This window comes from Camelus bactrianus, chromosome 4 (genome assembly GCF_048773025.1).
Source record: "Camelus bactrianus isolate YW-2024 breed Bactrian camel chromosome 4, ASM4877302v1, whole genome shotgun sequence".
In the NCBI taxonomy this organism is placed as follows: Eukaryota; Metazoa; Chordata; class Mammalia; order Artiodactyla; family Camelidae; genus Camelus; species Camelus bactrianus.
The window spans coordinates 54,717,342-54,730,051 of NC_133542.1; the positions used below are offsets into that span (position 1 = coordinate 54,717,342).

Consider the following 12,710-nt stretch of genomic DNA (forward strand, 5'->3'; position numbering starts at 1 on the left):
TGTATTTTTAACAGTGAGAAGCTAGAAATAACCAAAGGTAAACTCACACAGGAAGAGTCAGGGAAACTGTAAGATATCCACCTGACAAACTGCTATATAGTGATTAAAAATGAACGTATACCGAGATTGATTTTTATGTCATACCAGGCATAAAAGAGCGGGGCACACGCGTGTGTTCTGCTCTGATCACAGCAGCACACATCATCTGTGCATGGGGGGAACAAGGATGCAGAGATGCAACAACTTGCTAACAGTTACGATGGATGGGGCATTGGATTTTAAATGAGGATTTCCTATTTTCTCATTTTTCTTGGCAAACATTTATAGGAAAGACAAATATATGGTGTGAAAATGCAGACACCCGGTAGCCAGCAGGTGAGAACCGTGCCTGCCCTAGTCTAGACACTGTGCTGGCCAGTGGAGACCCAGCCGTGAACAGGATGCAGTGTCCGACCTCATGGAGTTTGCAGTTCAGTGGGGGAGACTGGCCAAAAACAGTTAATTACTGAAGTTTTGTTTTTTTTTTTTTATTAAAGTATAGTTGATCTACAATGTTGTCTTAGTTTCAGGTGCATAGCACAGTGATTCAATATACAGATTCTTTTCCATTATAGGTTATTGGATGATATCGAATATACTTCCCTGTACTCTATCACTGAGATATAAAAGGGGAGGGCAGGATGCTATGAACGCCCAGAGCAAGGATATTTAACCAAGGAGGAGTTCAGAGGTGGTTCCCCAGTTGTAGTGACATTAAGCAAAGCTGGAAGACTTAGGAGGCACGACGTGGGGGGAGGCGGGCTCGAGAGAATTTCAGACGGAGCACGTGGCACGTGCAGGGAGAGGCACAAAGTCAAGAGCTTGGCCCATTCCAGGAGCCCCAGTAAGGTCAGGGTGGTGGGAGCAGAGGGGAGTCCGTCTAAGGCGAGGAGGGTGGGCCCAGGAGAAGATGATAGTCGGACATGTAAACCACAGTTAGAAGATGGGGTTTTATCCTCAGGGCGAGCAGAGACTAACATGAGTGGATTTCTTTATTTTATTTTTTTAATTGCTCAGACCGCACTAGAGAAACAGATACAAGAGGTGGTGAGAAAGACTCTGGGAAGCCAGCAAGGAGGGCAGGAGGGTCATCCAGGTACGGGATGGTGGCTCAGAAATGCAGCATGGGCCTTCCTTTTGTTTGACCATTAATACTGGATTGCTGATTGGGGGGTTTAAAAGACAGTACGAACAAAGAGGTTTTATTTTAAAGTCTTCTAATTCCATAGCACACGTTTTCATTTTTATTTTTAAACAAAGATTTTAGAAATCTTTAGGACAAATAGCTCCTCAATGAGCCCCGGGTGAACATTGTACCCTGAAAATGTCACGCACTCTTAAAATTGTGTGGAATCCAAAATGCTAACGGTTTTCCAGTAAAGGGAAAAGAAAGAGGAAGGAGGAAAAGAAAAAATAACATTTGGTCGGGTGACAGATCTCCTTCTGTCACTGTGAGTTCCTTGATAGGCATGGGGCCCAGCACACAGCAGGCCTCCAGGAGTCATGAATGAATGAATGCATGAATGAATGAATGAATGCAAACTACTAGAGTCAAGAAGATGTTTGAAGTTTCTTTTCTGGCCTTCCTTGGTTTCATTATTTTTGTTTCCTGGCACCTACCTGCCCCTCCTGCCCGTATACACACCTACATTTGGCCTGGCTAAGGCGGAGAGAAAGTGATGGGGAAAGGCAGCCTATTAAATACCGATCATTTCAAAATATTGTTCCTTCGCATATTTCAAAATTAGGCCAGTTGGATACTTGCCTCCTTTTCTTGAAGAAAACTGGCAACCCAGAAAACTTTTATTCAAATATTTGTCATAAATGCTATTTGGTTAAAATGTAGACTTTGTGGCGAAACATGACTTCATAAATATGCATTTACGATGCTTCTTATACATGTTTCCAAAAGCCAAAATTGGAAAAGGCCACATTCCCAGAAAGGGGAAGGAAACCATTGTTTGAGAGACCGTGCTGCCCCCTTTTACGAGTGAGGACTTCAAGGACACGCCCGTGCAGTCATTTGCTCAGAGTCTCGTGGTTCATGGCAAACCCTGAACTTGAACTCAGGTCTGTCTGCCTTCAAAGCTCAGGCTCCTGGTGTCGTCCCTTTTGGCTTCTGTGTCATAAAAATAAAGAAATAAACATCTATACAGGGGTGTAGGCTTGAGGCTAGTAGATAAAGCCCTTGTGAGAGAGGTGCTTTAAGCAGAAGTCCTATGAAGACTGTCAGTGTGGACTCTTGGAGGGGAGGAAAGAGAAATAAAGATTCTGAACTTGACTTCCTCCTCACCTTAGTCTATTGATATCACTTATATGTGGAATCTTTAAAAAAAAGAGAGAGACACAAATTTTACTTACAAACCAAAAACAGACTCACAGACATAGGAAATAAACTATGGTTACCAAAGGGGAAAGGGCAGGGAGGGATAAATTAGGGACTGGAGATTAACAGACACACATTACTATATATAAAATAGATAAACCACGAGGACCGACTGTAGAGCACAGGGAACTGTATTCAATTCCTTGTAATAACATAATGGAAAAGAATCTGAGAAGAAAATAGATGTATGTATGTATATGTATAACTGAATCACTTTGCTGTACACCTGAATCTAACACTGTAAATCAACGACACTTCAAATTTTTTTTTTTTTTACAAAAAAACACTTTTTTTAATGAGCAAAACAAGAATTTGCCTTCCCCAAGGGTTCAGCACTGAGGAAGACGTCTTCTCCATCCCCACGCTGAGCTGTTTTTAACGTCACCTGATTTCATTCTTATGGTTAGATCAGTGGATTGTTACTCTTGTTTGAAGAGAGCTTTTATCCTGAGTTTTCTCCCTCTTTTTAAGTACTGCCTACCCCCGCCCCCTGCCCCCCCCCCCACGATGTTGTTGGGACAATATTAAGCTTTCTCACGGGACTGTCTGTTGGCCCTGATACTCTGCGTCTCTTTCTCTCCCGTTTGTCACAGTCGGTGCTGATGCTCCCATCTGCCAGGCATATGGAGTTGGTGGTGCTCAGCGAATCTTTGTTCCAGTCTGGTCCCAGGGAATATTTTGCAAGTGTCTTGTAAATTCGCCCTCTCCTCTCCTGCGCCCTCATGATGCTCTGTCTCTACTGTAGTGGCGATGGAAATCTGTCTTGGAATCTAACCCACGAAGCCTGTCTTCCTTCCTCAACTAAACGGGGAGCCTCTGGAGGCCAGAACTGGGTCTCATTCATCTTTGTGGGCCCCTCCCTTGGCCCCCAGCAGGGGAAGCACGGAACCCGTCACTGCCTTGGTTTGAGTCATTCTGTTGGCTTGACTCCTGGGCTGTCAGTCCTGATCATTCTCGGCCTACAGCTGAAGAAGTTCTAAAAATAGACTAATGAAGAAGGTACACGTTGTGCTACTGATGATATGAGAAACCCCAAACAGAACGTCCTTCCTGAGTTTTCTCAGTGTGGAGTTTTCATTTCTCTTAAATGATATTTTGAAGAAAGTCTGGATTCCCACCCTATTCGGACCTCGTTTTAGATAAACCAAAATCAGCCACAGTTCACACTTGAAAAGGGTTTTTAGGGATCAGTCATCTGGATTTCTCTCAGATAATCCCAGCTGTGATGAATTGGCTGTGGTCAGCTTCAAAACCAGTAGTAACACTAGACAGTAACAATGTTGCCTTACACTTCACCTGAGTCAGGAACCGGATCGTTGCCGTGTGGTGGACGCTGGGCCGGCCCTCAGCCCTCTGGGTGGACAGGCTCATGGTGGAGAAGGTGGTGACTCTCACTGCTAGCTTCCAGGGTGCTTACAGAGCCTCCTCCCCTCCAGAAGTATTTGAAAGTTGGGTAGTTTACCAAAGGTGCGCCCTTGAATTCAACTCAAAAAAATGTTCATTGGACACCTGCTCTACCCCCCAGGCTTCACGATACTTACGCTTTTCAGCTCACTGTAGCTCACGTTTCTTAATAAATTTGGTAAGGAAGGTTCAATGTTGACAGTTGCAGTAAAAATGGTGGAAAGTGGGAGCAAAAGACGGGTCCACGAGAGAGCCAGTGTGAAGCAAAGGCCCTCGTAGTCACTGGTGGTGTTTGGTCCTGGTTCTAAAGGCACACCCACGGGAACATGGTGTTGGGAAGCTCCGTCCCCTCGGAAGAACCCCATTCATTCAGTTGTGGTTCATTCTTCCATGGTCTGTTTGGGTCTTTTTCAGGTAAGCCGTAACTTTGAGCTGGTTGGACGGGTTAACTTGGATCAGCTGGAACAGATGAAGGAAAAGATGGAGAGCTCCAGCAGTGATGAGGACGACAAGGAGGAAGAAATGAACAGCAAAGTGGATGACAGAGGTTAGTCTCATTCCCTGGCCTCTGAGCCCCAGATGGCATCCAGCCGTCCACGGGGAGACAGACGGGAGGCAGAAGGTTGGGGAAGGAGGAACAGAAGGAATGATCTTTCTTAGTTAAGTAGCAGAACAGACTGACTTAAGAAACATGTCAGGGGGCCTTGTCTTTGTAAACTGTTACCAGCTATAGAAACTCCAAGGAAAACAGGCATTTTCTCTTTATAGATAGACGTTTATTAAAAATAGACAGTGATGGTATGTCTTCATTCGGGAAAACTGGTATCTGGAGAATCCTCAGAATAAGGACAGACAGAGGGCGAGATGGATGACCTTGTAAAAGTGAACGAGGAATGTAAATGAACTTCCAATTGGACGCTTATTTAAAATTGCTGCTCCTGGGGGAGGCTGCGGAGGCCGGGAGCCCACGTCCTCTCCTGTGTCCTCCTTCACGGCCCTCCTCTTGACCCATTGCTGCTGCCTTTGCTTTGAAGGAGAGAGAGACACCAGTGGCTTTTATTTGACTGTGTTTACTGGGGATGGTTTCGTGGGATTTTTCTATTATTCCAACTTTCAGTGAGTCGATAGTCATTTTCAAAATGAGGTTTTTCAAAGTGAATTTAGATGTCGACGTACATTTACAGGCTCTAGAGCTGGTTTTGTATATTGTTCAACATAGGCTATTATGGAGAACCCAAGACTGTGCATCTAAGAATGTACGTTGGGCTGTTTTACTTTGGTGATTGCAGGTTTATCAAAAGCACGTGGGTAACATAGACACGAGAAAGAAATATGACAGATACCATCCCAGTGATGAGAAGAAGGGCATTAGTGGTCATTTTTGAGCACCACTCTGTGCCAGGCCTAGTGTTGGTGGTTTTTATAACGTTTTTTTCTTTAATCTTATGTAACGTAACAGGGCTCTGCAGTTGGCCTGTCTGGATTTGACTCTCAGTTCTGTACTTACTAGTTTTGTGGCTTTGGGTCACTTATTTTCTCTCCTTGTACATTCATTGGCCATAAAATGATGATGATGGTGACGTACCTCCTAGGGTTGTGTACATCTTAAATGAGATCGTGCACCAACGTTAGTCCGGCTCCTGGAACATCATAACCACCTAATAAATGATAAAACCCTGTCATGTAGGTGGTATTATTGCCATTGGGAGATAAAGGCCCAGAATATGTAAAGAGCTTGTTCAAAGTTTAAAAAAAAAAAAGACTAGCGGTCGAGTTGAAGTGTTCTGGCTCCACTGCATCTTTTTACCCCACCTCCTGTACCTTCTGGGCAGTGGGATGGTCTTCGTGGGAGGGAACCTGGCCCTGAATTCTGTCAGTTCAGTGGCCCTTCGGGCCTCACTCTAAGGTGCATTTTTGCAGAATTTCTTGGTTTTTCCAGCTGGGTCAGTCTGCAAGTCTAAGAAAGCTGACTTGGTAGCCATCTCCCTCCTGACCTGTGCAGACTTCCACCCCCATCCCTTCCCCACTCCCACCATATTTTATCTCCGCTCTACCAGGAGACCCCAGGCTTGCAAAGCAGGGTTCTGGTTGGCTCCTGAACCCCCGGCCAAGACAACAGCAGGGACTGGCAACCAAAGTGTGTCTGCTCTTCCAAATTCCCGTGCCCGTGGTCACCCTGAAAAATAGATGGATAAATAAAATATCTGCACCATATTGATTGACAGCCCCTTGCAAAGTTACAACTTTTATTAGTAGGGGCGGAGTGATCCATTTCTTACAAGGAACACAGCTGTGATCCGAGAAGCATGGTTTTTAAACTTTCTTTTCCTTAGCATTTCACAAATACGTTCTTAGTGATGAATTCTTTAACGTCTGTGCGCTGTTACCAGAGTTCTCTGGAAGAGGATGCTTTTGACAGAGGGTACATGGGCTCCTTTCCTTCATGGTGCTCTGTGCCTGGCCGTTCCTCTCCAGGAAATAAATTGTCCTCATTGGAAGCCGTGGCTTTTAATCTCTAGAGCCAAGTACACATGATTTTACTGGTTATAAGCATTGCAGAGGCAAGAACCCTTTTCCGTCCCTGTCCCCCACCCCCACCCCGGTGGTGACACCTCCGATATAAAAGCATAGCTGGTTAGAAGGGAAGAGACTGCCCTTAGGTGTGAGAGGCAGTGGGCACACTTCCTGGCCTGACCAGCTCGGTGTGGCTGGAGAGAACTTCGTGGTGTCTGATCCCCTCTCCTGGGAAAGTGTAGCATCCACATTCAGGGGCCTGAACCACCTGGGAACAAAAAGTCTTGGGGGTGGGGCAGCCTGGATTTCTCTCTGGGGGTGCGGGATTTACATGAGTAACTTCTAGTCATGTTAATGAGAATTACAAGCCCCAAACCTTCCTGTCCCGCTCGCCGATCCTTGAAAGGGGTGCCCCTTTGTCTCATCGCCTTTGAATCAATTTTCCACCATCTAGGTGTATTCTCGCCAACGAGCAGAAACGGCACACAATAGCCTCGGGGTGTTTTTGCCAGACGGTCTGTCTTCCAGGAGTAGGGAGCGGGAGGTGGCTTTAGCACAATGCTCGGGGCTAATGGGGAGCTATTTGATGTGTGACAGGTAATGATTGGCTTCCTCCTTTGAGGATGAAGCAGCATGAGCCACTGGGAAGAATAGATGGCTGGTTTCATGTTTCCTAAGGGTAAGCGGGCGAGTGCCAGCAGCCGGCCCCTCGTTGGCAGCGTAGACGCTCATCAGGCGCTCAGATCGGGGGGCTCGCGTCCTTGGAGCCACCCCGTTCCCATCGTCCTTTCCCAGCACGGGAACCGGGGTGTGGACGGACTGTGGCCACACGGCAGGACCTGCCCCAGAAGGAAGCCCGGAGGGATTCTGAAAGAGAAGAAACCAGGCATGAAGAAATCAAAATTAACCCAAGCAGAATCCTCCCCACCCCCTCTCATTATGCAGTTGGGAGGAGTCAGGAAGGCATTCTGTTGATTTCTTGCCCAAGATAATCCCTGCTAAGGAATTAATGCGCCGAGCAGATGGTGCTGTCTCATTTCCAATGAAAAGAATCAAGGAAGATAGTCTGTGCAATTATTTTTAATGGCTTGTGTGGTGATCTCCTTAATTTGTGAGAAAATGTTTCATCTTTTGTTAAAACTGGCCCCGTTCACGTTGCTTTTTGTGCGGAAGATTAAGGCAGCACAGAGACTCCTAGCCTGTTAACGCCGTCGGGGGGTTTTTATTCGATGGCGTATTTCAGCCAGGAGACATCTTCCTGTGACATCTTGGAGGTGCAGGCAGCGAGTGATCAGATATGCAGAGACGATCAGCGTTCCCCCGTGCAGGGCCCTCACTCTGCAACCTGGCTGCGGACCCGTCAAGGGCCTACTGTTTATGAGCCACATGAAGACGCGGCCCTCTGTGGTATAATGAAAGACAATACGGGCTTGGGACTCAGGGTAGCACAAAGGCCGTAGAAGCTCTCGTCTCTGAGTTGGCCTGTAAACAATGAGCCAGCCAATCTGCGTTTCTCCAACTCCTCACATGTGCCCAGGGCTGTGGAGGAAATAAAAGGACAGTCAATATTTGATGTTGACGACAGACCTGTCCAGAAATGTCTGCCTAGCCCCACATTCAAATACACCGATGGAGGCGGAGACGCCGGGCAGCTGGCCAGGACCCCTTCCTAGCGGAAGACGTGCTTTCAAATACCGGCCTCCTTGTGGTCGGGGTCCACGTTCCTGCGCGGTTCTTTGCTTGCAGACCTCCTGCGGTGCTCGCAGCCGCCCTGGGCGGGTGTTATGATATCCTCGGCAGATGACCACGAGTCATGGGCCCTCAGCCTTCCTGGGAACGTGTCGAAACCCTGAGGTCTTACTATGTGTGTTACCTGGTCCGGTGCTTTCGGTAGCTTGTGTTCTTTTTAGCAAGCAAAATGATAAACTTGGGGGTCAAATAGAAAATGAAGAGGTGCTCGACAACGAGGCCCTGATACAGAGCATCACAGAAGGGGGAGATTTGATAGGGAAAAAAAATGCTCAGGTGTCTCTGGGATGAACCGAAGTGGTTCTTCAGGCAAGACAGACCCAGATGGTTTGTGATGGAAGCAACTGGGAGGTGAGAAACTGGGGACAGCTGGGGCCCGGGAACCAGGAATCCTTCTTGAGAGAGTTTCAAGAAATACCCTTTGGTGAAAAGGCAGTAGGAAAAGGCAAGGAGTCTGGAAACGGCTATTCACTGATGGGCTTTACGAGTGCAGGCAGGAGAGGCGGCTCCTGGTGAACACTGACTGCTGTCTTCCGCCCACTCCCGTGGCGCGCGGGTAACACCTCCGCTTTCTCCTTGCAGATCTGATGCGGTTTTCTGACCGTGGGGCTGCTGTCAGCACTGAGAAGCGTTTTCCGTGTGAATTTTGCGGCCGGGCGTTTTCCCAGGGCTCGGAGTGGGAAAGGCACGTGCTGAGACACGGCATGTAAGTCGAGCCATCCCAAGACGGCCTCTGCCCAACGTGCCAGGTGGCAGTTTCCCCTGACGACACAGAGACCCCTCTGTCACATTTCCGGGCATGGGAGGAGAGGCAGTTGTCACGAACTGGGTTTCTCCCTTTCCGTTGGTTCTTGTAAATGGTCACCCAGACACAAGTCAAATGAGGAGAAATCATCTTGACAAATGACAGATCCTCGTGTAGACGTTTAGTGCTGTCTCCAGCCCGTGTCCCTTCAGCTTTCATTAGCATGACGTTCTCTGCTAGAGCGTGGACCGGGGTCCAAAGATCTGGCTTCTGTTCCTGCCTCTGTGATGACTCATTCCCTGAGTGGCCTTGAACCTTCCCACGCACCTCTTGGTGCCTTCAATGCTCTGCCTCGGGGACAGAGCCCGCTTCTGCCTGCCTCCCAGGTAGGTGGGAGCATACCCGTACAACACTCTTAAGATCCTTGAACGTAAAATTGTCCCCTAGACAAGCCACTTGTAGCCCAGCAGACCCTGGGAGAACCTAGGAGTTGGTCCTTTCAGGAGAAAAACGCCCAGAAACGGGAAGCATCTGAACTTCAGAGACTATAACTAGCTTCCCAAGACCTGGGTCCCATCTTTAGGTTTTTGTTTCTTGTTTCTGTGATTTGTTTCTGGACCTATCTGAAGTCTTTGATACCCGAGGAGCTCCTTTTGTCGTAAGAAATATAGCAGATCTCCAAGCTCCTGGGTTCCTCTGATGAGTCTGAGCAGAAGACAGTTCTTGCTGTTACCACTTATGACTTACTCTGTTCCCAGTAGTGGAGGGAACAGAAAATAATTATGTTACTCTGGGAACAGCATGCTGTAGTCGAAACCTAGTATCGTAGTGGGTTATTTTTATAGGTTCAAATCTTTAATCAGATACTAGAAATATATGACCTAAGCATAACAGGTAGCAAGGATAAACCACTCACAATTTAGTCCTACGTCTGTGGCATCTGTTCAGGGGAAACCCCCAAGGTCTTTTTAGGACCAGGGAAATAAGGACACGTGTGGGTTTTGTTTAATTAGAAAAAATATTATCTACTCACGTGTCTGTACCGTAATTATTTTTCCAGGGCGTTGAATGACACCAAGCAGGTGAGCCGAGAAGAAATCCACCTGAAGGAGACCATGGAGGACAGTATTAAGATGCCCTCTATAGAGGAGAAAGACGACGACGAATCGATGGGGATAGACTTTTCCCTAAAGACCGAAACAGTCGCCATCTGTGTAGTAGCTGCTGACGAGTCTCTCCTGGAGAATGCAGAGGCCAAAAAGGAATAAGCATTTGGTGAAATTCTTTATCACCCCTTACTTGAACCGTGATGAAAAAAAGAGTGGGAGGGCCAGCTTGGGCTGAGAAGGGGGGGCACAGAGAAGCGAAGACAGAACAAAGCTGCTTTTTAGGACTAAACAATCTATTTTCAAAGCACTGGTACCTGTGTGAGTGAGTATGTAAATTAAAGTTATTTAAATGGTTGGAACATGTGGCTCCTTTTCCATCACTACATCTTCCCTTCCGGATCTTCATCGTGGAAGTTTCGTTTGTCGCGGAATTTGGAAGCACCTCCCTGGCACGCGCGTGCTCGCTGGTGGGCTTGGACAGTGTGTGGAAACAGAAGCTCCGTGACGGTAGAAGACTTCTCTTAGGGGAACAACTTTTTGGCGCACAACTTTCAGTGCGTTTTTCTAGTTTTAATACCTTAAGCTTTTTCAAGACCTAACTTGCAGCCGCTTTGGGAAAAAACAAAAAACAAAAACAGAAAACAAAACAAAACAAAACAAAAAAACTGCTTTGCATAAAACAGTCACCTGTTTCCTAGTACCTCAAACTTAACCAAGGGAATTCTCTGCATTTATCAGTACTACCTGTCGTCATTGTGGTTAAATGTAGAGAGAACTGCTGGGCAAGATGGTGAATGGAGAAAAAAAAAAAAAAAGAGTTTTAAAGAAAGGAACACAAATTGTGCTTAAAATCCCCACGTGGGTTTTATTTCTTAAAATACTGTGATTTTTTTAATTATTTTAGTAAAAAACAAAACAAAAAAAAGAAACAGACTTTAATTATTAGATAAATGTTTGTGAATTGTCATCCTTTATTCCAGGTAAGCTGTTTATTAGTGTTCAACTATAATTTAGAATTTGGTAGATTTCATGTGAGCTAATTTCAAGGTGACTGTGGAGTTTTGTTTGCCACATGTTTCTTTTCTATCGATTTGAGTGTTACAAACACAGCACAATTCAGTTTTTCATACAAATTGTTTTTTGTGTGTGTGTTATTGTTTTGATTTGGGGGTAAGGGAGATATAGTTTTTTGTGAATAGGAATGTTTTTATTTTAAACATGGAAATAACAAAGAAGTTAACTTTTTTTTTTTTTTTTAATTTAACTAAAGAACCAAACTTTTCGGCACAGCTATGCAGCTTGCGGGCCAGACGAGGAAGTCCTCTTCACCCTTTTGTTGCTGTCAAATTGACACATTATCCGTCTCACAAATAATTTCTGTTAGGATGGGCTGGCTTTTGTGTGTGATTTTAAAATCTGTTCTGTTTTTGTTTGCTTTGGTTTTTTTTTTTTTTTCCCTGGGGGTGGATTCTCATTTATTTTGCGGGACAAGGGGATGTGCTTGAATCCCATCCCTTTGGTGAGAGTGTTCAAGAAATACTTATATCCTACAAGGAGCCTGGAGAACTACTTTTTTTTTTTTTTTTTTAAATCTAGCTGCCAGCTGCTCTGTTTCCCCGTATTAGCTTTTTCAGGAGGGAGCAGCTTAGACTAAATCTAAGTCTACATTTATAATACGTTCTGATTGTGAACAAAGGGTTTCGTTCCAAAAAGTAGAACTTTCCTTGAAGCCTAGGTTTTAGAAGCCTGTGTGTGTGTGTGCGCTTGGATGTGTGCGTGTGTGCGCGTGCGTCTGTGTATGTGTGTTAGTCCTTTGGTTTTCATGTTTTTGTTTTTTGTTTTGTTTTGTTTTTTTAACTTGGAAGGGTCGGGGGAGGGGGGGAGAAAGGGAAAGGGAATTGCTGAGATGACAGTGTCCCACACAGCTTCAAATAAAATCCATGGAAAGATAATTGCATTTGTGCTTACTTGAAAAGCATGTTCTTCTTTTATTTTCTTGCTGTTAAGAATTTTTATTTGTAGGGAGTTTGTTTTAATTTCATTTTTTTTTTTAGGGATGGGGGCCATCATGTGGAAACCAGAAAATGGGGGAAGTGTGAACTATTGAGACAAAGATTCATTTTGTGTCCATATTTGTTTTTAATTGGCCTCATTTCAAATGTACTAAACAGTTCCATACCTGGATTGGGTGTTTGTAATGGTTACCAAAAAAAAAAAAACAAAAAAAAAGGAAAAAAAAAAAAAAGAATGACAGAAAAAGGAAAAAAAAAAAAGAAAATAATTGTGACATGCTTTTATCACTACTTTATTTTTCAAATAACATGTAAATATTGTAATCCATTGGATTTTGTTTTGCTAACCTGTTAATAAAAATATGGGACCATTATCCTTTTAACAAGGCTAGAATGTCATTTTTTTCTTTTTTCAAACATATACCTGATATTTTGTGGCCGCACATTTTGGATGCATTATTATAATTCTGTTGACTGTAATGACATAGAATTTACAACATTTTTTTGTTTAATTTATACAGAGGACATTTTTTTTCAGAGCTTGAGAGAAGAAAATAAATAGTGAAATGATAACCTATTGACTCCAACAGTCAGTATTTCCCGATACTTGATAAAAAGATAGGGAGATCCTGAGTTCTTGAAGCCAAGGGTTTAAAAAAAACAAAAAAACACACAAGTAGGTTATTCAAGTTGTTTGCAACATACATTTTGTAATGAAATGTGAGAAATTAATAAAGAATTTTTTTCACATG

At 44.7% G+C, this 12,710-nt stretch overlaps 1 protein-coding gene across 7 annotated transcripts in view; it reads left to right on the forward strand.

The window, feature by feature from the left end:
* Positions 1 to 12,706, forward strand: part of ZNF462 (zinc finger protein 462) — a 134,579-nt gene extending 121,873 nt beyond the window's left edge. For 6 of the 7 annotated variants that reach the window (XM_074361946.1, XM_074361944.1, XM_074361943.1 and 3 more), the window contains 3 exons: positions 4,244 to 4,376; positions 8,675 to 8,798; positions 9,898 to 12,706. In XM_074361946.1, coding sequence (XP_074218047.1) covers positions 4,244 to 4,376; positions 8,675 to 8,798; positions 9,898 to 10,105 — 465 coding nt within the window. In that variant the 3' untranslated portion in view covers positions 10,106 to 12,706. Of the gene's footprint in view, positions 1 to 4,243; positions 4,377 to 8,674; positions 8,799 to 9,077; positions 9,224 to 9,897 lie in introns of all 7 variants that reach the window. The other variant, XR_012506488.1, reaches the window with a different exon arrangement.
* The last annotated feature ends 4 nt before the right edge of the window (positions 12,707 to 12,710 follow it).